The 25,550-nt window shown below is 44.1% G+C and overlaps 1 protein-coding gene across 2 annotated transcripts; it reads right to left on the bottom strand.

Annotated features, from left to right (window-relative positions):
- Positions 1-463: 463 nt before the first annotated feature.
- Positions 464-25,283, bottom strand: LOC123762456 (uncharacterized). Of its 2 annotated transcripts, XM_069324618.1 has the most exons (8): positions 20,311-22,681; positions 13,382-13,674; positions 12,981-13,100; positions 11,578-11,713; positions 7,949-8,065; positions 7,611-7,820; positions 7,382-7,516; positions 464-3,186 (listed from the first exon to the last, which is right to left on the bottom strand). In XM_069324618.1, exons 2-8 carry the CDS (start codon positions 13,417-13,419, stop codon positions 3,061-3,063), a joined length of 882 nt encoding a protein of 293 aa, XP_069180719.1. In that variant the 5' UTR covers positions 13,420-13,674; positions 20,311-22,681; the 3' UTR covers positions 464-3,060. The 2 variants fall into 2 exon arrangements, 1 of the variants encoding a protein (XP_069180719.1); XR_011228493.1 differs by lacking the exons at positions 464-3,186; positions 7,382-7,516; positions 7,611-7,820; ... (1 more) ...; positions 11,578-11,713; positions 12,981-13,100 and having other exon boundaries at positions 13,421-13,674; positions 20,311-25,283.
- Between the last annotated feature and the right edge of the window lie 267 nt (positions 25,284-25,550).

Below are 25,550 nucleotides of genomic sequence, written 5' to 3'. Positions count from 1 at the left end.
CATTGCAAACACAAATATAAATATACCATTTACTTCATCGTTGTTCATACAAATTTCTTAAATCGCCTCAATTTCAATGCAGCTTAGGATTAATGGAGTATAACAATGACGGTGAAATTCTTGTCACATCAAGCAAATGTCCCAAATAGTTAGTAATGTGCCATTAGTGAATGATTAGTTTGTGGGTCCCGATTGTCCAGCAACCCGTTCTCACACTTTCGTATAGTCAATATTGACTTATTAAATACGTGCATATGTGACATACTAAACATACTAGTTTACCTTGAAAAGCTTCATAGAAAAACACCGACCTTACCTAACCTTCTTAGTATGTTAAGATAAGCATCTTATTGCTTCGTAATTACAATTATTACTTAACCTATTATAGGTATAGGTTAAGTAATAATTGTAATTACGAAGCTATAAGATGCTTATATTAACATACTAAGAAGGTTAGGTAAGGTCGGTGTTTTCTATGAAGCTTTTCAAGGTAAACTAGTATGTTTAGTATGTCACATATGCACGTATTTAATAAGTCAATATTGACTGTAAGAAAGTGCGAGAACGGGTTGTGTCCAGTGTTGTCCAGTGTCTTCACAACCTGTGAAGCTAAATAATACCATTTTGATTTCAAGATTGCCTTGATACAGGTTCCCTCAGGTTTCATCTACTGAGTCACACTTCACTCCTCTTAACTAAACATTTTGCTACAGTCATTACGACTTACATCATAACAACCAGGTCGATGGCCTTAGGGGAACTATCAGGGGAAAGCTCTGAGCCATTACGACTATATAGCACTTAGAAGGGGTCAGGATAAGGATTAGGGATGGGACAAGGGGGGGGGGGTAAGGAATGGTGTCCAACCACGTGGACGGTTAGGGATTGAACGCCGATCTGCATGAAGCGAGACCGTCAGTCTACCGTTAAAAATCCGATAGCCTAAATCGACCTGATCGACTTAGGTCCACTATCTGATCGTCATCCACTTGAACTGGTCGGTAGATCGGCAGTCTCACTTCAAGTACCGGTGTTCGATCCCCGATGGTCCAAGTGTCTGGGCATCGTTCCTTCACCCAGTTTCACTATCCCAGCTCCTAGCCTGTCCTCATATAGCTTCCATGTGCTATATAGTTATCCTGGCTTAACGCTTTCTCCTCATAACTTCCCTTCCCTCGCCTTATCGACAATCAGTAACGACAAACTAAGCGCCCTTCAACACTTGGTTAACAACATCCAAGCACTTGGGCTGGGCGGTAGAGCCACGGCCTCGCCTCGTGGAGGTAAAGTTCAGGGGGGCGTCAGTTCCAAATATGCAATAAATGAAAACTGGTTCGATTTCAATCAAACTTTTTAGAGGTGTTGTATATGAAAAGTGTTTCATCTGGTCTAAGTCTCAGCATCGTAGCATAAACAGGAAGGGAGAAAAAATATTGAATTATGCGTCAAAAAATTTCCAAAATGGTCAAAAACGATTTTCAAACATGTGTCAACTGAAATCATGTCAATGACTCAATTATCACAATAGCATATATTAAAAAATATATAATTAGTTTTATTAATTAAAAAAATTAAGTTAAAAAATATAATTTATTTTTTTATTTTAATTTTTTGTTCTTATTTGTTTATCGGACGATTTGTATGAAACTTATACACCTGACTGCACGTAAGCCTATCTGTAAGGTTGCCAAGAGGACAAGGAAATTGGTTGATGTCAACCTCAGTCACAGATAAAGCACCTTAGACTATTATTTTCTTATTTTCAAGTAACAAAAATTCTTATAACTCATTTTTTTATTCAATTTACATGAAACTACACCTTATATGTAGAGTGTATGACTAAAATGTGGCACAAGCTTTGCTTCCTAAGTTCATTTATTGATTTTATAATAGCAATAAACATGATATATTTGCATAATTTTTTTTTTTTTTTTGGGGGGGGGGGAACTTTGACTATTTGCATTTAGGAAAACTAAAGATTTTGGGAAAATCCCTTCCTACAGATCCTTTATTATATGCTAATGTGACAAAAGTGTCGTATAATGATTATATCTGAAAGGTGCGGTTGTTCATAAACACTTGAAAATGTGTAATATTCGTTGAAAAAAATAAAATTAAAAGTCTCCCTTTCTATTTAGGCTGCAGTACTGAAACTTGGAACAATTGCAGCCCTTTTCATACACAACTAGTCAAAAAATATTGGTTGACATTAAACAACTTTTAAAAAAAACTAATCTCATGGCCCCTTCAAGTACGTTTATTGAGACAATAAAATAGATCTTAAAGGGATAGATTAGCTTAGGCTAGTTCTACCCCCCCAACCGTGGAGGTCATGACCTCGCCGACCTGCTAAAGTGCAAATAATCCCCGACCGTCCCAAGTGGCTGGTTCCTTCCCTCCCCGTCCTATCCCAACTCCTTATCCCCCCGATCCCTTCCAAGTGCTACATAGTCGTAATGGCTAGACGCTTTCTCCTGGTAGTTCCCTTTCCTAACTTGTAGTCCACAGGATTTCACCGAGAGTTTTACAATTAAGAGCCTCTTTGTGACAGGGAATGAAGGGAGTTCTTTAAATGAGTTTTTCCTGGTGTTTGGAGGGCACAGGGACAGGCCCGTGGACGGAGGGGGGAGGATGCTCGCTAGGGCCACACTTGTGCGTGGGCTGTGACTGAGAGGATAATCCAGGGTGGCTCTGGCACTGAATAGTGACATTCAAGAGCATGTCTTACCAGAAAGAGTACGGAGATGAACATGTGATGGTAACGTAATTATGAGGAGAAAGTGTTGTTTGTTGTTTAAGATTTAGCTACTCGGAACAAAATGTCCATATAACACGGGCTAATCCGTGATAACTATATAGCATCCGGAAAGGGATACGAGGACAAGGGGAAGGAATGGTGCCCCGGGGATGGTTACCCTTGGCGCGGGGGGCGCAGGTCACCCTTGGCGCGGGGGCGCAGGTCACCCTTGGCGCGGGGAACGCAGGTCACCCTAGGCGCGGGGAGCGCAGGTCACCCTAGGCGCGGGGAGCGCAGGTCACCCTAGGCGCGGGGAGCGCAGGTCACCCTTGGCGCGGGGGCGTGGAAAGCTTCTCATTTTCGTCGGTGTGCGTAAGTTGCTCCTCCAGAACGTCTAGGAGGCAATTGTTGAAGACCTCCTCCCTCGCAGCCTGCATCACCAGCCGCTCCTGTGGAAGGTCAGGTTTGCCAGCCTATCATACTGGCACAAGGTCACCCTATCCCTACTTTCCAGATCATAATATAACGTTCAAGTAGCGAATTGGGCTACTTTTCAGAGCTCGGCGCTCTTATATTTATAATCTCGTTACTTGCGACTTGTTGGGCTAATTAAAAAATAAGTTGGGCTTATTTGGGCTATTAATGTTTAGAAAATCAATGACATTATTTATGCATATAATGTAGGTAAATCACAGCCGCGTCCAACAGCCTGGTTGACCAGACCACCAACCGCAGGAGGCCTGGACAGAGACCGGGCCCCTGGGGACATTGATCCTCGGAACCTTGGAAAGAAAAAGTAACCGCAGGGTAAGGTAATCCTCCCCTGGGACGATAATCCTCCCATCCTTAATTGTCAGTAATACTTCATCCTAGGTAATGTCTACGCAAGCAGCCCATCCTCCTGAAATGATAGTTCTTACCTATTTGGTGTTTGAAAGTACCACTATGTAGTGATGGACCACCAGTGAACCACCTATAGATGAGTAAACAGAACAGAGTGTAGTGAACAAAGTGTGTAGTGTAGTGAGTAAACAGATATTGCGTGTGAAAAACATGCGTGTGTGTGTCTGTGTTCGACATTATAAAGCTAAACACAATAGGATTTTACCCCAGGTTATGGGAAAAGTTCAAGTCACAAGCACTATACCTCTGAAGCCTTGTAGCAAACACCTCAAAAGATTATTTTGGCTATGGTGGAGATGATTTGAAGCAGCGTATTGGACGGACGGGGCGTCAACTTGTTTATTTATATATAAGAAGGTACAATGGATTTATGAGAGTACATAGCATTGATGTTTTGACATTCTTGTAAAGCCACTAACATGCATAGCGTTTCGGGCAGGTCCTTAATCCTACATAATTTTAAGTAATTTGTAGCAAAATTTAAAGAAGTTAACAGGTACAGTGAAAGAAAATGAAGAAAATTAGTAGGTACATTTTAGTGAAAAATTGAGGATTATTGACAGATACATTGTAGCATAATTTGAGGATTATTTTTAGGTACATTGTAGTAAAATTTGCGTTCAACATAACCTAGATACAAGATGATGGCAGTGATTGCAACGGTGAAGTTATATGGCCTAGGAACATATTTTGGGGTAGCACACTATACAGTGCGAGTGTGAAGCATAAGGTAGAAAACTATAAGGATAGGTACTTTTTGGTATTACTTTTGAACAAGGGGGTAGGTTGGACAGCTTTATAATTCATTAGGGAGCGAGTTCCATAGACTAGGTCCCTTTATTTGCAGTGTGATTTACACAGATTTAGTTTGACTCTGGGGATATCAGAGATATTTATTTCTGGTGTGGTGATTATGGGTTCTATTACATCTGTCCACAAATCTCAGTATCAGCTAATGATACTGGTAATGGCTCCAAAGGGTCACCACTTACGGGCTATTCATGCCCGTGCCACTTTATGGATGGCTTAATCTTCATCAATCAATCTCTGTTTACCTAGTAGTGTGTAGGTACTCAGGCGTTAGTTAGCTTGTGGGGTTGCATCCTGGGCGGGGGTCTGTAATTTGGCCATTTGGACCTTGATAAAAGCCAAACTTGTATGAACACACACTGGCTTCCTGTCCCCCGACATAGTGAATTATTAAAATTATGTAAGTGGCACACGAGAATGTATGGAGTGAGTTTGTTTAGCATGTTGAGTGATTTAAACAGTGTTGTCTGAAAGGATTTAAACAGTGTTGTCTGAAAGGATTTAAACAGTGTTGTCTGAAAGGATTTAAACAGTGTTGTCTGAAAGGATTTAAACAGTGTTGTCTGAAAGGATTTAAACAGTGTTGTCTGAAAGCAGTTTGTTATTGTTCTGATAGTAGATTATTGCTGGAGTGATGATGGGCTTGAGGTAGTTTGCAGTGGTTGAACCCCATGCACAGATACCGTATTTAAGATTGGGATAGATTAGCTCATAATATAACGAGAGGAGAGCAGAGTTTGGAACATCATATTTTATAAAGTATACCGGCCGTTTATGAGACTTTTTTGGTAATGTGTTGTATGTGGGTGCTGAAGTTGAGGCTCTTGTGTATGTATAGGCCAAGGAACTTCCCATCCTTTTTATTGCTGACGTTAACATTGTCTATCTGAAGCTGAATTGCATTTGTTGATTTGCTTCCAAATAATATGTGGTAGGTCTTATTTTATGTTTAGTGTGAGTTTGTTGGTTACATCCGTGAGTGGACGTTTTTAATTGGTTATTTACATAATTTAATGTGTGTGTTGGGGTCTGTGTAGACCTCACCTCTCAGATTGATTGATGAAGAAAAAGTCACCCAAAAGGTAGCACGGGCATGAATAACCCGTAAGTGGTGGCCCTTTTGAGCCATTACCAGTATCAAGAGCTGATACTGGAGATCTGTGGAGGTGCGACTGCACCCTGCGTGACGGGATTCTTCATTTTACACTGTGATGAAGAAGGATATCCCTTATTTGTGTCTTATCAAATGCACGACATTCCTTGCGTTTGGTCTGTTCTGATGCATCTGACGAATTACATTCCAGCTTCGACTTCCTGATAAGAGAAAGCTACAGCTGGTGCCACGGATATTCTTACAGGAGAGAAACGTTATTTAAAGTATATTGCAAGGCAATTATTTTCAATGTACTCTAATCCTGCCATAATAAGCTATATTTCACATTCCTGAGACCAATCCTAAATGATTTTGAAAGGATGAATCGACTATCAAAAAAATGAAGCAGATCAGTGTAGCCTTCACACTTAGAAAACTTCACTCTTGGAATCGTATCTTGAGGTTATCTTGAGAGGATTTCGGGGCTTAGCGTCCCCGCGGCCCGGTCCTCGACCAGGCCTCCTGTTTGTTACACCCCCCCAGGAAGCAGCCCGCAGCAGCTGTCTAACTCCCAGGTACCTATTTACTGCTAGGTAACAGGGGCATCAGGGTGAAAGAAACATTTTGCCAATTTGCCTCCGCCTCCACCGGGGATCGAACCCGGAACCTCAGGACTACGAATCCAAAGCGCTGTCCACCCAGCTGTTGGGAGCCCCAAGTACTTGGAAGAATCGTGCATCCTGATCATGCAAAGCTTCATAAGAACAAAGGTAACTGCAGAAGGCCTATTGGCCCATACGAGGCAGCTCCTATCTATAACCACCCAATCCCACTCATACATGTCCAACCCGCGCTTGAAACAATCGAGGGACTCCCACCTCCATCACGTGTTAATTCGGTGTTAATTTAATGCTTCATGTTAATTCGGACTTTAATTCCATTAATCTGCCCCTGGAGAAAGTGGCTTTTTGTTATAAATTTTCAACAGCTCTGGCCACTAACAGTCAAAAAAAATATATAAACCAGGAAAACCTTAAAAATAGTCAATGAATATGCCATAAATTTTTAGTGAAAGCTTGCAAAGCGCTTTTTCTAGTAAACCTAGTAATGCTGAAACTTTCAAAAAGATGAAAAATCTTTTTCAAAAAAGATTAAAACACTTGTTGCTCATCACTTGAACCACCCGTGTCAGTGATATCATACGAGTCCAATATACAAGGATGAGGTTGTGGCTGCAGGCGAAGATGATCTTGATAATCTTCAAATGTGAAGACATTGAAGGACTCTACACCCATTATGCTTCATGCAGTAAATAATGCTACGTTATACTATGATAACATTTGTTATTATACATGCAGAGATAATTTAAATACAAGCATTAAATCATGTAGTGTTTATCTATGTATTAAAATACATTACTCTGAAAACCGTATCAAACGCTAAACAAAATATTGGGCTACTTTATTTACAAATTCGCTACTTTTAGACCAGCAGAGCGTCAATTTCAGCAGTTCGCCTCTGGTAACACTTCATGCAGGTCGGCGTGCAATCCCCGACCGTCCAAGTGGTTGGGCACCATTCCTTTTTCCCCCCGTCCCATCCCAAATCCATATATCCTGACCACTTCCAAGTGCATATAGTCATAATAGCTTGGTGCTATCTCTCGATAGTTCCTCTCCCTCCCTCTCCCTCCCTCTCATCCTTTCCTGGTTCACCAATCAAATCCTCTCTAATTCCTCATCCTCTATTTCGCGCATCGATTTCTCCATTCATTTTCTTTCTCCCATGATCGTCCCCTTCTCCCCCCCCCCCCGTGTGGAGAGAGCCCCAGGCCTCACCTGCAGCATCCTGAGAGCGACGTTGTTGGAGAGAGCGTTCTCCTGCAGCTGTCTGTGGTAGTGGAAGACCAGCACGTCCCACGGCACCTCCGACAGCATCTTCTCCTCCTTCAGGTTCTCCGCCCACTGCTCCCCCTAGCGAGCACCAAACACGGTTAAAGACAATTCTACTTTAGGAGGGAATTGAAGCCCCTCTCTATTACATCCCTCTATTGCAGCCTTTCCTCACCTCTAGCATCTGGGAGAGCAGCGCCTCTCGAGCCACTCTATCGAGGACCAGCCGGTCTTCCTTCTTCTTGAGTTCGAGGTACTGCTCCTGAGGGAGGGAACGGCCGATTTCGAAGAGAAGCGACCACACGCCGAGGTACACCAGACGCTGCACCTCGGGCATAACCAACCCTTCCTCCACTAGACCCGCCACAGTCCTGTCCGTCTCCTTCTGCAGGTGGGTCACGCCGCCGGGGGAGAAATCACTGGTAATTCAGAATCACTGAAGGGAAAACAATTCGGTAAATCTGTATTATTGACCCCCACGATCTGTACACTGTTGACCCCCCGTGTACTGACCTCGTACTTGCTCTCTTCGATGACCGTGGAGGCGACGGCAACGATCTCCTCCTGGATGGTGTCGTCCACCAGGTCGTCCAGCAGCGCCGTCTGCAGGTTACTGTCGTTGACGAAGGTCTGTCGGGGGAGACGCAGGCCCAGAGTCACTCTAGTGAGGTGTCGTTGGCACCCTCTGTTGCTACTGGTGGTGTTACTGTGTGTGTTGCTTCTGGTGGTGTTACTGTGTGTTGCTACTGGTGGTGTTACTGTGTGTTGCTACTGGTAGTGTTACTGTGTGTTGCTTCTGGTGGTGTTACTGTGTGTTGCTTCTGGTGGTGTTACTGTGTGTTGCTTCTGGTGGTGTTACTGTGTGTTGCTTCTGGTGGTGTTACTGTGTGTTGCTTCTGGTGGTGTTACTGTGTGTTGCTTCTGGTGGTGTTACTGTGTGTTGCTACTGGTAGTGTTACTGTGTGTTGCTTCTGGTGGTGTTACTGTGTGTTGCTTCTGGTGGTGTTACTGTGTGTTGCTTCTGGTGGTGTTACTGTGTGTTGCTACTGGTGGTGTTACTGTGTGTTGTCTGGTGTTACTGTGTGTTGCTTCTGGTGGTGTTACTGTGTGTGTTGCTTCTTCTGGTGTTACTGTGTTGCTACTTGTGGTGTTACTGTGTGTTGCTTCTTCTGGTGTTACTGTGTTGCTACTGGTGGTGTTACTGTGTGTTGCTTCTGGTGGTGTTACTGTGTGTTGCTTCTGGTGGTGTTACTGTGTGTGTTGCTTCTGGTGGTGTTACTGTGTGTGTTGCTTCTTCTGGTGTTACTGTGTGTTGCTACTGGTGGTGTTACTGTGTGTTGCTTCTGGTGGTGTTACTGTGTGTGTTGCTTCTGGTGGTGTTACTGTGTGTGTTGCTTCTGGTGGTGTTACTGTGTGTTGCTTCTGGTGGTGTTACTGTGTGTGTTGCTTCTTCTGGTGTTACTGTGTGTTGCTACTGGTGGTGTTACTGTGTGTTGCTTCTGGTGGTGTTACTGTGTGTGTTGCTTCTGGTGGTGTTACTGTGTGTGTTGCTTCTGGTGGTGTTACTGTGTGTTGCTTCTGGTGGTGTTACTGTGTGTGTTGCTTCTGGTGGTGTTACTGTGTGTGTTGCTTCTGGTGGTGTTACTGTGTGTTGCTTCTGGTGGTGTTACTGTGTGTTGCTTCTGGTGGTGTTACTGTGTGTTGCTTCTGGTGGTGTTACTGTGTGTTGCTTCTGGTGGTGTTACTGTGTGTTGCTTCTGGTGGTGTTACTGTGTGTTGCTTCTGGTGGTGTTACTGTGTGTTGCTTCTGGTGGTGTTACTGTGTGTTGCTTCTGGTGGTGTTACTGTGTGTTGCTTCTGGTGGTGTTACTGTGTGTTGCTTCTGGTGGTGTTACTGTGTGTTGCTTCTGGTGGTGTTACTGTGTGTTGCTTCTGGTGGTGTTACTGTGTGTTGCTTCTGGTGGTGTTACTGTTGCTACTGGTGGTGTTACTGTTGCTACTGGTGGTGTTATTACATGTATAACTTGTGTTGCTTCAGGTGCTTACCAATGTGTTAGTGTTCGGCCTCTACAGGAAGTGTTGAGCTCTACAGCACTCTGCGCCTCCTTTCTCAAGATAACATATACACAAAGGTGCTTCAGAGGGCTTATATGGGCCTATACGTGGAAGCTCATATTTATAGTGTGTATATCCTACACTTGAAACAATCGAGCGATCTGCGTCTATTTTGTTACCTGGCAATGTGGTTCATATCTCAACAACCCTATTTCCTAAATAATATTTACTTAGGGATTTCAAGGGAACAAGAATTTGTCAGACTCGCGGGAAATGTTAAATATGTAAGAAAACAAAATAAATTATTTAGTTCTTAAAGCAGAGCAGGCAAAGACATATGCTGAAGACCAGAGGACTGTAGACCACAGCACTATACACACCAGGAGGACTGTAGACCACAGCACTATACACACCAGGAGGGTCTGTAGACCACAGCACTATACACACCAGAGGACTGTAGACCACAGCACTATACACACCAGGGGGGTCTGTAGACCACAGCACTATACACACCAGGGGGGACTGTAGACCACAGCACTATACACACCAGGGAGGACTGTACACCACAGCACTATACACACCAGGGGGACTGTAGACCACAGCACTATACACACCAGGGGGAACTGTAGACCACAGCACTATACACACCAGGGGGACTGTAGACCACAGCACTATACACACCAGGGAGGACTGTAGACCACAGCACTATACACACCAGGGAGGACTGTAGACCACAGCACTATACACACCAGGGAGGACTGTAGACCACAGCACTATACACACCAGGGGGACTGTAGACCACAGCACTATACACACCAGAGGACTGTAGACCACAGCACTCTACACACCAGGGAGGACTGTACACCACAGCACTATACACACCAGGGGGACTGTAGACCACAGCACTATACACACCAGGGAGGACTGTAGACTACAGCACTCTACACACCAGGGGGGACTGTAGACCACAGCACTATACACACCAGGGAGGACTGTAGACCACAGCACTATACACACCAGGGAGGACTGTAGACCACAGCACTCTACACACCAGGGAGGACTGTAGACCACAGCACTATACACACCAGGGGGACTGTAGACCACAGCACTATACACACCAGAGGACTGTAGACCACAGCACTCTACACACCAGGGAGGACTGTACACCACAGCACTATACACACCAGGGGGACTGTAGACCACAGCACTATACACACCAGGGAGGACTGTAGACCACAGCACTATACACACCAGGGGGACTGTAGACCACAGCACTCTACACACCAGGGAGGACTGTACACCACAGCACTATACACACCAGGGAGGACTGTACACCACAGCACTATACACACCAGGGAGGACTGTACACCACAGCACTATACACACCAGGGAGGACTGTACACCACAGCACTATACATGACACGGCTGATCTGATCGAGACTAAAGTGCTGAGCAGGTTGTCGGATATTAAATCAGACTTCTTTAAAAGGTCAGATATAAGGAGGGATATAAGTCAAATATAATCCTATTTCACCAATAGGAATATAAACCCATAGAACCGCCAACCTGTCAAAACTGTAAACGCCGACACATCGATTTAAAATCCAGAGAGAAAAAATCCTCAAGAACAATGAAGGTAATTTTGACAATCCGCCGGCTTCCCTAAGGAGATATTGGCCCTCGGGTTATATTCAGGCAAGCTCTTCTTAACCTGTCGTCTTATTGTTCCTACAAGAAACACTAAGAGAGCGTGGGCTTGCTGCTCAATCCACGACGCTGAGGAGAAATCGAGTTGAACTACTGTGAATAATGGATAAAGTAGGCTCTTAGGGCTCTGTGATACCATACATCAGGACAGTTAGGGATCTGTGATATCATCTATCAGGGCAGTTAGGGCTCTGTGATACCACCTATCAGGGCAGTTAGGGCTCTGTGATACCATCAGGGAAGTGAGGGGGGGGGAGGTCCGAGTAAGATCGGGCACAGGCAGGGTATCATCCTTGACCTCAAAGATCGACTCTATGACCATAATACAGATGCTGACCCACGAACCTCAAAGACTGACCACATTGAACACACACACTGACCTCGACCCGGGCCTTGGCCTTCCTCTTCTCATCTTCCTTCCAAGGGACCTCGGCCAGGGCGGGGAGGACCACGTCCCCCGAGCAGTAGTAGGGCAGCGGGTGGTCCTCGTCCTCCAGCACCGGCAGCAGCACCACCCTGACGTAGGCAAGAGACATTCTAAACGGCCAGACATTACAGAGATGTGTATTACTGAAGCTCGGTTTCCTCTGACTTTTGTGATCAATTTGGCTCATCGTCTCAGACGCTTGCACAGTCTGACACAGGCATGAAAGATGTGTTTAACCCTACCGCATCTTGAGGTTATCTTGTGATGATTTCGGGGCTTTAGTGTCCCCGCGGCCCGGTCCTCGACCAGGCCTCCACCCCCAGGAAGCAGTCCGTGACAGCTGACTAACATCCAGGTACCTATTTTACTGCTAGGTAACAGGGGCATAGGGTGAAAGAAATTCTGCCCATTGTTTCTAGCCGGCGCCTGGGATCGAACCCAGGACCACAAATCCAGCATGCTGTCCGCTCGGCCGACTGGCTCCCTATTATGATTATTCTACAATCATTCAGGAAACATACCTGAGGATCTATCATTCAGGCTGTACAATAAACAACCACTTAGAGGAAGAGTATGGTGCATTCTATTAGCTAGTTTTCTACTAGTAATAATTATTCCTACTTGTAATAATTGTCTGACCGTAAATGCCAAGAATAAAGACATTCAGGTCAATTAAAGTAAAACTCAGGTAATTATATAACCCTACTGACATGAAATGATATCTATCATCCTATCATCCTACAGTACGTTGTACAGTACAGTATGTTTAACTATATGTTTTGTTTAACTATGTATGTTTAACTATATGTTATGGTATAACTATATGTTAATGGTATGTTTAACTATATGTTTTGCAGTCTAAGTGGTGTAGTGGTAAGACACTCGCCTGGCGTTCCGCGAGCGCTATGTCATGGGTTCGTATCCTGGCCGGGGAGGATTTACTGGGCGCAATTCCTTAACTGTAGCCTCTGTTTAACGCATCAGTAAAATGTGTACTTGGATGAAAAAACGATTCTTCGCGGCAGGGAATCGTATTCCAGGGACCATAGGATTAAGGACCTGCCCGAAACGCTACGCGTACTAGTGGCTGTACAAGAATGTAACAACTCTTGTATATATCTCAAAAAAAAAATATCACCCAACATACACAGGAAATTTGATCACGCTACTTGTGCCTTTAAGTATATCAGCCTATTTGGATATTACAATATAATGAGTGAATGACGAACTAACAAACCCCAAGCGTCTAACTTCTGACAATAGACGTCATGCTTAAGAGTGTTTGTGAAGGACACTCTCAAGTTAGACGTCTATTGGCCCTCCTCTGCGATCCGCGAGACGCACAAACAAACTCGCCTGGTGGAGGAGGAGGGGGGCCCGGGGCGGTGTTTGTCCTGCAGCCTGTAATAGTTGGCCCCCCGCAGGTCCTGTGGAGACTGTTCTCGCATCCTCTCGTGCTCCCTCGGGGTGTCGAGCCTGTCGATGGTGGAGAGAACCGATTGATAAAGATTAAGCCACCCAAGAGGTGACACGGGCATGAATAGCCCGTAAGAGGTGGAGAGAAGTTGTGGGTGTGACCCGCGATCTGGTACGAGACATTCCTCCAGTAACTTTTATAACATGATTTACTCCAAGCTTTTCTGGCTACGTTTTATTAGGATTTTATTACGCATTATTCTAATATAGAGCTTTGTCAGTGAGAAGTAAACACATTGAACGGATTGCGAGTCTTGAGGAGTTTGTGTAGAGATATTTACCTGGGGAGTCGACTGGTGTTGGCGTAGGTGCGAGTCATGGGGGCCCCGCAGGGGGGGGGGTATTACGTCCCACTGCAAGGGGCTCCGTCCCACAGGGACGAGCTTCAGTTTCACAGGGAAGGAGTTCCGTCCAGGAGCAAGCAGTTGTGTTTCACTTGGAAGGAGTTCCGTTCCACCGGAAAAGGTTACTTCGTGCAGGAAAGGAGTTACCTCCCAGAAATAGTGCGTTCGATCCCCCAATAGCCTGCCTCGCTGTTCCGCCGGTCGACCTCACCACCATAGATGACGCCTTCCTGTAGTGTACACAACATTTTTTGTTTTAACACTGGCAACTGTCTCGCTCTATAATCTCTCTGGGCCTAAGCAATAATGGTACAGAGATAATTACGACCCAAAATGTCCAACTCCCCAATAAACTACAACAAATTTTAACTTGCTCTATTAAAAAAAATGTTAAACTCCAAATTGTTGAGTTGTTGCATCCCACTTTTGTCTTCAATACAATACCTTACTGTATCACCTACATCATTGTAGTGACCTACTGTAACCATACATCACTGCAGGACCCCCTCTTCATGCTGCTTCCAGCACTGCAGCATGTTCCATCCTGGGGGTCAAGGATACGAGGCAGGTGTCCCTGGGGGTCAAGGCTACGAGGCAGGTGTCCCTGGGGGTCAAGGCTACGAGGCAGGTGTCCCTGGGGGTCAAGGCTACGAGGCAGGTGTCCCTGGGGGTCAAGGATACGAGACAGGTGTCCCTGGGGGTCAAGGATACGAGGCAGGTGTCCCTGGGAGGTCAAGGATACGAGGCAGGTGTCCCTGGGGGGTCAAGGATACGAGGCAGGTGTCCCTATCCTTTGTGCTCTATCCTTCCGGGATGTATTTTATTATATCAGACTTACTTGAACTGGATAACTATGCTCGCTGGGACTCGAACCTGAACCAGACTAAATGAAAACTTAATTTTCTCCCACGCTTCATTTCCCTAATCCCGTCTATGTAACAACTGCTGTAGGCGTTGTGTTAGCTCCTCTGAAAAAGTCTTATATGATACACGAGATTGTTCAAGTATTATGTTTTCAATTTCCTTGGTTTTCACATTAATCGTCACGCCTGTTTGGAACCTTCCATAGAAGATTTCAAACAATACCTTCTATGGTTCTATGGAACCATACTTCTATGGTTCCATAGAACAATAGAAGTATGTGGCCATGTGTGGCTCAAGCGAATATCTCATTGCTGCAAATCCACAAGGGCCGTGACGAGGATTCGAACCTGCGTCCGGGAGCATCCCAGACGCTGCCTTAATCGACTGAGCTACGACAGGGTTTTGTTCATTTGATGCATCACGTTAGTGTGAACTCTGTGTGTGTCATTGCTGCATGTTGGAGCAACATGGAACACAGGCAGGCGGAGGAAGGCGCCCACACACCGTCTATATGGACTAGAGATGTGTTCGCGCGCGCGCGTGCAGGTCACGCACAATCCACGCAACACTAAGTATACCTCTCACTTCACAGACATGCTCACAAAACACTTCAACACTACACCTGGTCACTCCATCACAGTCCAGCAGTAACTGCTGGCGTGGACGGCTCCCACGGCGCCGACGCTGACGGCATCCCCAGGCAACCACAAGCGGTTGATCCACAACACCCGGCACCCGGCCGGATATAATTGATCAGCGCTCACTATGACCCGTCTTCCTCACTCCGGCACATTTCTCCATATTTAACAAACGATTAACATTGTACGTTTTACATAGCTCGAATTGAGGGAAATAATGTAAGAAAATGTTAATATTCGTAAGTAGAATAATATCCAGGAAATCTTCTCTAATAGTGTCTGATCGTCTTATATCACAGGACACGCGAGGCTGCGATCAGAACGCTCCGGTCAAACCTGAGTTTTGAGCAATACACTCAGAGTGTGTACCTAGGTCTTGTTCAATTGCATCCTTGTTGCTTGCTTATTTGGTCACGTGGTCAAGCGGTGAACGACTTCGACTTTCAGCTGTAAGTACAGGGTTCAAAATACCGGCCTGAACTGAAGCTATTTGACAGTGGTTTCCTTTCATCTCATGGCTCTGTTCACCTAGCAGTAAAATGGGTATCTGGGAATTAGACAGCTTTTGGGCCTGCATCCTGAGGGGGGGAAAGGAAGGTACGTTGTTGGCCTAGTGTATACATACATACACCTAGCCCAGTAGGCTCAGGAACCTGTACACCAGTTGATTGACAGTGAGAGGCGGGCCGAAAGAGCAGAGCTCAACCCCCGCAAACAAAAATACGTGAACACACCCATCCACACCCACCCCATTCTCCGGGTGTCAAAACCCGGAGAGGACTGACTGGGAACTAGTCCATAACTGATCGCCCCTGTTCACCCAGCAATAACTGAGGACCTGGGAGTAAAATCGACTGGGAAGTCGTGTTGCAGGCACAGCTAATAGGGTAAGATTTACCAGAAGATATTGACAAGTGAAAGATCTTAACTTATAAACAGGAGTCGGAAGTCCTCTACTCTTGAGCCCACCTCCCTAAACAGAGGGAGGGTGGCGGAGGTAAAAATGAGAGAGAAAATCAGTAGGGGCCAAGGAGGAGGAGTCGAACCTGCACGCTGGGTATTGCCAAGAGACAGACAGTAGATGGATGGATGGATAGACGAGTAGATGGATGGATGAGAAGATTGGTGGGAGACAGATATACACGGGTAACGCCAGGTAACCCCCCCCCCTCGTGTGTTTGTGTACTCACCTAGTTGTGCTTGTGGGGGATGAGCTCTTTGGTCCCGCCTCTCAACTGTCAATCAACTGTTGTACAGATTCCTGAGCCTATTGGGCTCTATCATATCTACATTTGGAATTGTGTATGGAGTCAGCCTCCACCACATCACTTCCTAATGCATTACATTTATGAACTAATCTGACACTGAAAACATTCTTTCTAATGCCTTTATGGCTCATTTGGGCACTCGGTTTCCACCTGTGTCCCCTAGTGCGTGTACCCCCCGTGTTAAATAGCCTGCCTTTATGTACCCTATCAATTCCTTTGAGATTCTTGTATGTGGTGATCATGTCCCCTCTAACTCTTCTGTCTTCCAGAGAAGTGAGGTTTAATTCCCGTAGTCTCTCCTCGTAACTCATACCTCTCAGCTCGGGTACTAGTCTGGTGGCAAACCACTGAGCGTTCTCCAATTTAGTTTTATACTTGACGAGATAAGGACTCCATGCTGGCGCTGAATACTCCAGGACTGGTCTGACGTACGTAGTATACAAGATCCTGAATGATTCCTTACATTTCTAAAGGCCGTTCTTATGTTGGCCAACCTGGCATATGCCGCTGATGTTATCCTTTTGATGTGGGTTTCAGGGGACAGGTCTGACGTGATATCAACCCCCAGGTCTCTCTCTCTGATTCTAGAAGAATTTCATCTCCCAAGTGATACCTTGTATCTGGTCTCCTGCTCCCGTCCCCTATCTTCATTACATTACATTTGCTCGGGTTAAACTCTTAACAACCATTTGTTGAACCATTCCTTCAGTTTGTCCAGGTCTTCTTGAAGCCTCATGCTGTCGTCCTGTCATAATCCTTTTCATAATTTTGGCGTCGTCAGCAAACATCGAGAGGAATGAGTCTATACCCTCTGGGAGATCATTTACGTATGTCATAAACAGGATAGGTCCGAGTACAGAGCCCTGTGGGACTCCACTGGTGACTTCACGCCAATCTGAGGTCTCACCCCTCACTGTAAAACTCTGCTTCCTATTGCTTAGTTACTTTCTTATCCACTGGCGCACACTACCAGTTACTCCTGCCTGCTTCTCCAGCTTATGCACCAGCCTCTTGTAGGGTACTGTGTCGAAGGTTTTCCGGAAGTCCAAGGAGATGCAGTCTGCCCATCCTTTTCTTTTTTAATCTTTGTCACCTGATCGTAGAATTCTATTAAACCTGTGTGGCAAGATTTACCCTCTCTGAACCCATAATGGTGGTGTGTCCCAAAGTCCCTTCAGTAACACGGAATACATCTCCAGATGCACTTCTAGGTTCTTTCTCGCGATCTTCTCCATCACCTTTCATGGTATTCACATTAAAAACACTGGCCTGTAGTTCAGTGCCTCTTGCCGGTCACCCTTTTTGTATATTGCAACTACATTAGCCGTCTTCCATATTTCTGGTAAGTCTCCCGTCTCTAATGACCTATTATATACTATGGAGAGTGGCAAGCAAAGTACTTCTGCGCACTCTTTCAGTACCGATGGTGAGATTCCGTCCGGATCAACCACCTTTCTAACGTCCAGATCCAACAGATGCCTCTTTACCTCATCTCTGGTAATTTCGAACCCTTCCATAGCATCCTGGTTTACTGCCACCTGTCCTAGCTCAAGGACTTTATCTCGTTCTATTGTGAAGTCATGAAATCTCTAGATGAGTTCTTCACACACCTCTTTGTCATTCTGTGTACCTGTCCTCACCTGTTCTAAGTTTCATCACCTGTTCTTTCACTGTTGTTTTCCTCCTGATGTGGCTGTAGAGTAGTTTTGGTTCGGTCTTATCTTTATTTGCTATATCATTTTCATACTGTCTCTGCTTCTCTTCTCACACTGACATTCTAATTCCTGGTTCTCTGGTATCTCTCTCTGCTTTCTGCTGTTCTGTTATTTCGGAAGTTCCTCCACGCCCTGTTGTTCCTTTCCTTGGCTTCCATACATTCCCTATTAAACCATGGATTCTTCCTTTGCTTCTCATTTTTTGTCTTTTGGACCAGGATAAACCTTTATACTGCCTCCTGACACTTTTGGGTGACAATCCATCATGTCTCGTACGGTCTTAGTTCTGAGTTCTGTATCCCACGACATTTCTCTTCGAAATTTTCTCATTTCCTCAATTTCCCTTTCGATACGCCAGCCTCTTGTTGTCTAGATCTTTTGGGGGGAAGATTACTCCTAGCTCTACCAGGTTTTCAAAGATCAATACACTGTGATCACTCATTCCCAGGGGCGCTTCTAGCTTCACTTTCCTTATATCCATCTCATTCAGGGTGAATATCAGATCAAGCAAAGCTGGTTCATCTCCCTCTCATTCTTGTCGGTCCCTTGATGTGTTGGCTTGGAAAGTTTCTTGTTGCCACGTCCAGCAGCTTAGCTCTCCATTTATCTGGTCCTCCATCTGGGTCTCTGTTCTCCCAATCTATCTTCTCGTGATTGATGTCTCATGATTAGCAGTCTGGATCTGTTCCCTCTCGTGACAGAAGCTGCTCTCATATATTAATGGTATCCATGTTGTTTCTATCATATTCCTGTCTGGGTCTTCTGACATTTGGTGGGGGGGGGGGGGTATATATGACTAATACTATAAGGTTTAGTCCCCCAAGTGCTATGGTACCTGTTATGTAGTCACTGAAACCGTCACAGTTCTGGATAACCATCTCTTCAAAACTCCATTCTCGTCTTATCAGCAGAACTACTCCACCTCTTTCTTCCCTCTCTTTTCTACCTACATAGTATTCCTGCGGAAACACTGCATTTGTTATGGTTTTAGTTAGCTTCGTTTCTGTGAGTGCTATTATGTCTGGGTTTTCATCTCGTGCCCATTCTCCAAACTCACTGGATTTGTGTGTATGTGTGTGTATTCACCTAGTTGTACTTGCGGGGGTTGAGCTCTGGCTCTTTGGGTTCGCCTTTCAACTGTCAATCAACTTTTCTTTAACAACCCCCTTCCCCAAGAAGCAGTCCATAGCAACTGTCTAACTCCCAGGTACCTATTTTCTGCTCGGTGAACAGGGTGAAAGAAACTGCTGATTTGTGTGTGATTTGGAATCTGCTTACTTTCCTCAACATAAAAACCAACCTTATTCCATCCTAACATAACAAGACTATAATTTAGAGAAACTTGAGTAAGACGCCCCTCTAGGTTAAGTGTGCAGCAATCACTGTCTTAAGCGGTGCTGGTTTGGCGATATCGTCATTTTACAACAATTATCTGACCATTTATCTGTGTTTGTCTGACTCAGTCGCCCAAATACAGTCTCGATACTCCAAAAATGCTCCAGATTGGTACACATTTGCTCCACATCGTAGAAGCTTTTCCCGGAGGAGCATAATACGCCTGGCAAAGGAACAATACGATCAGAAGTTGTTAGAGAAAACAGTTGGTAAGACACGTGTAGTTTAAGCTCACGGAAAGCCTCAACTCTCAAACGGAGTAAACCCCAAATACTGGATAGAACCCCCCCCCCCCAAAAAAATATAAAGTATAATAAGAAAATTCGGCTTCGAAAGCAGCCATGATTGTCTTAAATGTTCGATATAATTAGTTGCGTACTGTACGGATATGAGCGCCCCCCCCCCCCCCCACCCTTGAGGGCCCAGTAATAGAGGAGTAGAAACAGCCGCAGCTACTCGGGGCCAGATTCACGAAAGCACTTACGCAAGCACTTACGAACGTGTACATCTTTCCTCAATCTTTGACGGCTTTGGTTACATTTATTAAACAGTTTACAAGCATGAAAACTTGCCAATCAGCTGTTGTTATTGTTATAAACAGCCTCCTGGTGCTTCGGAGCTCATTAACTGTTTAATAATTGGAAACAAACCCGCCAAAGATTGAGAAAAGATGTACAGGTTCGTAAGTGCTTGAGTAAGTGCTTTCGTGAATCTGGCCCTCGATCCTTATTATGGAGGGTGTAATTTATTATCTCAATCAACTTAATTACTTGAACGAGGAACCTGCAAGAGGCGAGCAAATTGACCAGCCCCAGTGGTCGGCTACGGAATTTGCCGGAGCGTGCGTGTGCGCGCACGCATGTGTATCATCTCTTATCCCGGAATACACACTTCTCCACTGCAAGTTTATCGTTTATCACGTAATTAGAAGTGATACAACGCATCGTAACACGATCATGAAAGAGGTGAAAATTAAATTTACCAACCTCGGGTAGCGACAGGTGACCCCAGAGCCGTCGCGGGTGACTCCAGAGCCGTCGCGGGTGACTCCAGAGCCGTCGCGGGTGACCCCAGAGCCGTCGCGGGTGACCCCAGAGCCGTCGCGGGTGACCCCAGAGCCGTCCCGGGTCATGTGTGTGGGAAATTTGCCCAACTATATCAATATTATTATCCAAGAAATGTATTATTTATATATCATATCAAAACACGTGTGACGGTGCCTTGCGAACATTCAGTAAAGGACACCATACTAATGTATTATCACCAGTGATTACTCTCTAGAACTGAGGGAGTACCTTGACTATATCTATAAGGAAAAATTCCTAGTACTTTACCTAAATAAGGGTGTAGAGTGGCTCGAAGTGACGCCGCTTCCACCACACCTAATATTATCCTACTACAAACGCAATTAAGGACAATCACAGCAAAGCTACCAGAATAATAAACAGTAAAGATGTGACATAAAATATAGTGCCTAAACTCGACAAGAGAGTGATCTTCTCTGGCAACTTGTCAGACGGCACCGGCATACAGATTAAGTATGATTAACCTAGGGTAATCTATGCTAACCTTAGCTAACCCTCACTTAAGCTAACCTAACCTAACTACTCGTATAAAACAAATTACAGTGCGTTATCCGATACTTAACTGAGAAAACGTTTGCTTGCTGGAGTATGGCCAGCGAGCCAAGCGAGATTACCAGCTTGGAGGCGGTCACCCATCAAGGTTAGGATCGCTCTCTCTCATGTCCCACGATGATCACTTGTTTCTTTCTTGTTCCGCCTCCTCCCTGTTGTTTCCCTTATTCTCTTGATTCTTCATTCAACGTGTATTGCTGCTACTACTGATAGTACTACTAATACTACTACCTCAGTTACTACTACAGTGTCTCTTGCTAGTGCCTTTAGGCCTAGGGTTCAGGGTTTAAGGCCTATCAACCTCTGGTGGGTTATTAAGCAACCAGCAAGTATACTTCACCCCTGAACATGGTGTATACTACTGTATATACAGTGAATATATATACACAGAAGAGAGGTACACCTCTCGGTGTGTATATTCTGTTACTACTATTACCACTGCTACTATAAGCACTACCACATCTACTTCTACCACCATTACTACTATTACCTCTACAACTAGTTATTGTCACTACTACAACTACTATTTTACTGTTTTAAGTTAATATAAGTGTCATTACTACTAGTAACATTTATCATCAATAGCGATACCTCAGAGAGGTAGTCTGCAAAGTTCAATAAGTGTAGCCTAATCAAATATATCTTATATTAAATCAATGTGGATCAACAAGTTGTACTTGTAACCGCATTGTCTTCCTCTTGTATCTCTTAAATTATTGCAAACCTCAAATTAAGCAAACACCAATTGGATATGTAACTTGTTACCTATCGTACGTTACGGCTCGTGATCCTACAGCAGCCAAACTTTAATAAGTCTAGGGATACGACACAACTGCTGTTCTCAATAGCGAATCACCAGTATAACCCCTTAATGGGTAATGAGCATAAAATAGAGTCTTCATAGGACTGAAGAATAAAGACTAAGTATATATATAATTTATATTAAATAAATCTCAAAGGCAAACAGATGATTATATGGTCACAATATATATCACATTAAAAATATCACTGTAACTTCCAGACATTAAATCAATATTAATATATGTATATGGCTAGAACAAAAGAATGACTTAACTCCAAGATGATATCTCCCTGGTTTCTGCTCAGCTACTGAACTACAATATGCGAGTCAAAAAACACATTGCCTTGCCCCGCGAATAAATTGCCAAAGTTACAATATTTATTATTTCAACAATGGAGCACTACATTGTGACAAGAGTAATCTTAACTAACTTAATGAATAATTAGTACATATTGATATAGACAAACAAAGCAATTGTTTCTTTACATAGTAATTAAAATATGCATACAGAAAGAAATAATGGCATGCACACCCAGCAACGGACGATCCCACGACAATTTGCCAGATACAGTTCACTCAATTATTATTTCACTCTGTTACCCACTTATGATCACATATAAATCATTAGTTCCCGTGGGAAAACTGATCACACAAGAAATAAACAATCATTCCCACGATACGCTGGGCCTAACGCCAACACTGTAACATGAATGTGCATTTGCATAGAACATATAAGTATAACAATATACATGCTTGTAATTTACATACAATTATAAATGTACATATTAATATATTCACTTACGTATCTTATAAGGGTACGTAACACTTCCACCTCCAAGAAAAAAAATGCAATGGATTGAAGATCAATGGCATTTTTTCAGAAGTAAAAATGTTAGGTAAAAAGAAACATTTCATTTATGGTACATCAAAACTTCTTGACAAAGCATCAGCAATAACATTTTGTCTGCCTGGAATATGTTTGATTTCTACATTAAATTCCTGCAAAAACAATGACCATCGCAGAATTCGTTGGTTCTTGACTTTCATCATATTTATAAAGATAAGGGGGTTGTGGTCTGTAAATACTAACACTTTATTTCCTGATAAGTAAATCTCAAACTTCTTGATTGACAATATAAGACCCAACGCCTCCTTTTCTACCACGGAATAATTTCTCTGAGCTGCATTAAATTTTCTGGAATAGTAATACACAGGATGCTCAATCTGGTCTAAACCAACTTGAATAAGCACAGCACCTATCCCAACATTAAATTCATACGCACCATCAGGTGTAACAAAAGCAGTAACCTCTCTAGCATACTCTGTTAATGGAATTTGATAATACCCTTTTGACAAATCAAGCTTACTTACATATTCGGCATGACCTATGGACTCTATACATTCTTCCAACAAGGGTAAAGGAAAAACGTCCACTGTAGTGTTCTTGTTCAGTTTCCTGTAATCCACGCACAATCTCCAGGTTCCATCTGGTTTTGGCACTAACAAACACGGAGAGCTCCAAGTACTTTGACTTGGCCGAATGAAATCATGCTGGAGCAGATATTCCACTTCTGCTTGCATAATTTTCCTCTTTTCGGGATTCACTCGGTACGGATGTTGTCGAATGGGGGTGCTGTCCAGGAGCTGAATGTCGTGTGTGATGAGGTGGGTCTGGGTAGGAACCTCCCCAAACAGAGATGTATGGTTGTCCAGCAGAACCTGGAACTCATCACGTTGTTCCTCCTGTAAATGACATAGCATCTCCCTGCCATTGGAACTGGAACTGAGAAGTTGGATATTAACATCATGTCCCTCACTACAATTATCCTCAGGTGGTAACTCTTCCCGACTAAAACAAGCTACTACACCAGGTCCAACATAAGCTTTTAATCTGTTAATGTGTACAGTCATTTGGGGTTCTGAAAGATTAGGGTTAATTAGTTTATAAGTTAGGTCTCCCACCTTGTCTACCACTTGGTAGGGTCCTGCGAACTTATGGGACATGGAAGTCCCCATACGAGGTTTCAACACCAACACCAAATCTCCGACATCAAACGACCTTAGCTTAGCTTTGAACTTCTTGTCATATCGTACTTTCATGGCTTGTTGAGTCCTTCCCAGATGTTCTTTCGCCAACTCACGAGCCCGACACAACTTTGCCTTGACCTCACTCAAGTACAATCCGCTCTGGTGAACAGAGACATCTCCCAACAACTTTTCTTGTAGCATTTTAAGAGGACCTCTTACTTGGTGACCAAACACTAGTTCAAAGGGTGAACAGCCCAATGACTCTTGTAGCCCTTCTCTAGCAGCAAACAACACAAAGGGGAGATTCTCATCCCAATTACGTGGATGAGTTTCTCCGGTTGTCTTCAGCATTTGTTTCAAAGTCTGGTGGAAACGTTCAAGTCCACCTTGGCTTTGGGGATGATATGGACTGGACAATTTGTGCCGAATCCCTCGGGATTCGCAAAAAGTTCTGAAAACTTTAGAAACAAAAGTTCCCCCATTATCACTCTGAATAACTCTAGGCATTCCAAACAACGAAAAGAATCTTTCAAGACACTTGATGAGATTATGAGCCTTGGTATTCCGTAGAGCATAAGCTTCAGGAAATCTAGTAGTCATACACATGAGAGTGAACAAAAACATGTTACCCGATTTAGTCTTAGGTAAAGGACCCACACAATCAATTACAACATGAGTAAATGGTTCATCAGGAACTACAATAGGTTGCAATGGTGCTCTAGGTACAGATTGATTTGGTTTACCAACAATTTGACAGGGTATACAGTTATGACAATATCTGACCACGTCTTTCTTTAACTTTGGCCAGAAAAAATATTTACTTATCTTATGGTACATATTCGTGATACCTTGATGACCTCCCATGGGGTCATCATGTGCAGCCTGCAGGACCTGCCTACGATAATCATTGGGGACAACGAGTTGGGTTCTAATCTCACAATCCTCTGAAGAGGGAGTTCCCTTGGGTCTCCACCTTCTCATCAGAAGTCGATCCTTGAAGAAGAAACCCGTCCCTTCCTCCAATGCATCAATATTATCAGGAGCCTCAGAAATACACTTACTTAAACTAGGATCAGTAGTCTGTACAACACTTAAGGGCAATGACTCAGACTCAGCAGCGAGCGGGCAAGAACCTAGTAGCTTGATCTCTTTTCCCGATTGATCGGAATAAAATGGAGTCATAGCTACTTCGGCCTCACTCTCGACAACTGGCGCACTGGAGACAAGCGGGCAAGGTACAGATAGTTCAGCCTCCTCACCTTCACTTTCCTTGTGATTTAGGTTCGGCGGGGCTTCTACTACGGCCTCACTCTCATCATCCAGTCGAGTCATAAAAGAATCCTCAAGATCCACCTCCCACTCCTTTACTGAAGGGGTCCTGGTCTTGGGATCAGCAACCTTAGTGAAGACAGGATTACTCTCACCTGTTTTTCCCATTGATCTAGTAACAACACAAGCAGGGTAAATAATATCATCATCTGCTTCCGGTTGAGCTAATACATTATGGGGTTTAGTTAACATGATGGGACACTTGGGCCCTACAACCATTTGGTTGCCAAAATCATTACCTAGAATAATGTCTACCCCAGGAATGGGCAGTTGTTTACTTACACCAACATTACACCATCCTGAAGTATATTTAGAATCAAGGTTAACTTGCAATAAGGACACTGGTTGCACACTTCCGGCAATACCCTGGAGAAGCACAACTTCACCCAGATCTCGGGTGTCAACATCATCAAGTACCTTCTGGGTAATA

Source organism: Procambarus clarkii, chromosome 2 (genome assembly GCF_040958095.1).
Source record: "Procambarus clarkii isolate CNS0578487 chromosome 2, FALCON_Pclarkii_2.0, whole genome shotgun sequence".
In the NCBI taxonomy this organism is placed as follows: domain Eukaryota; kingdom Metazoa; phylum Arthropoda; class Malacostraca; order Decapoda; family Cambaridae; genus Procambarus; species Procambarus clarkii.
This window is presented reverse-complemented; position numbering and strand designations above follow the sequence as displayed.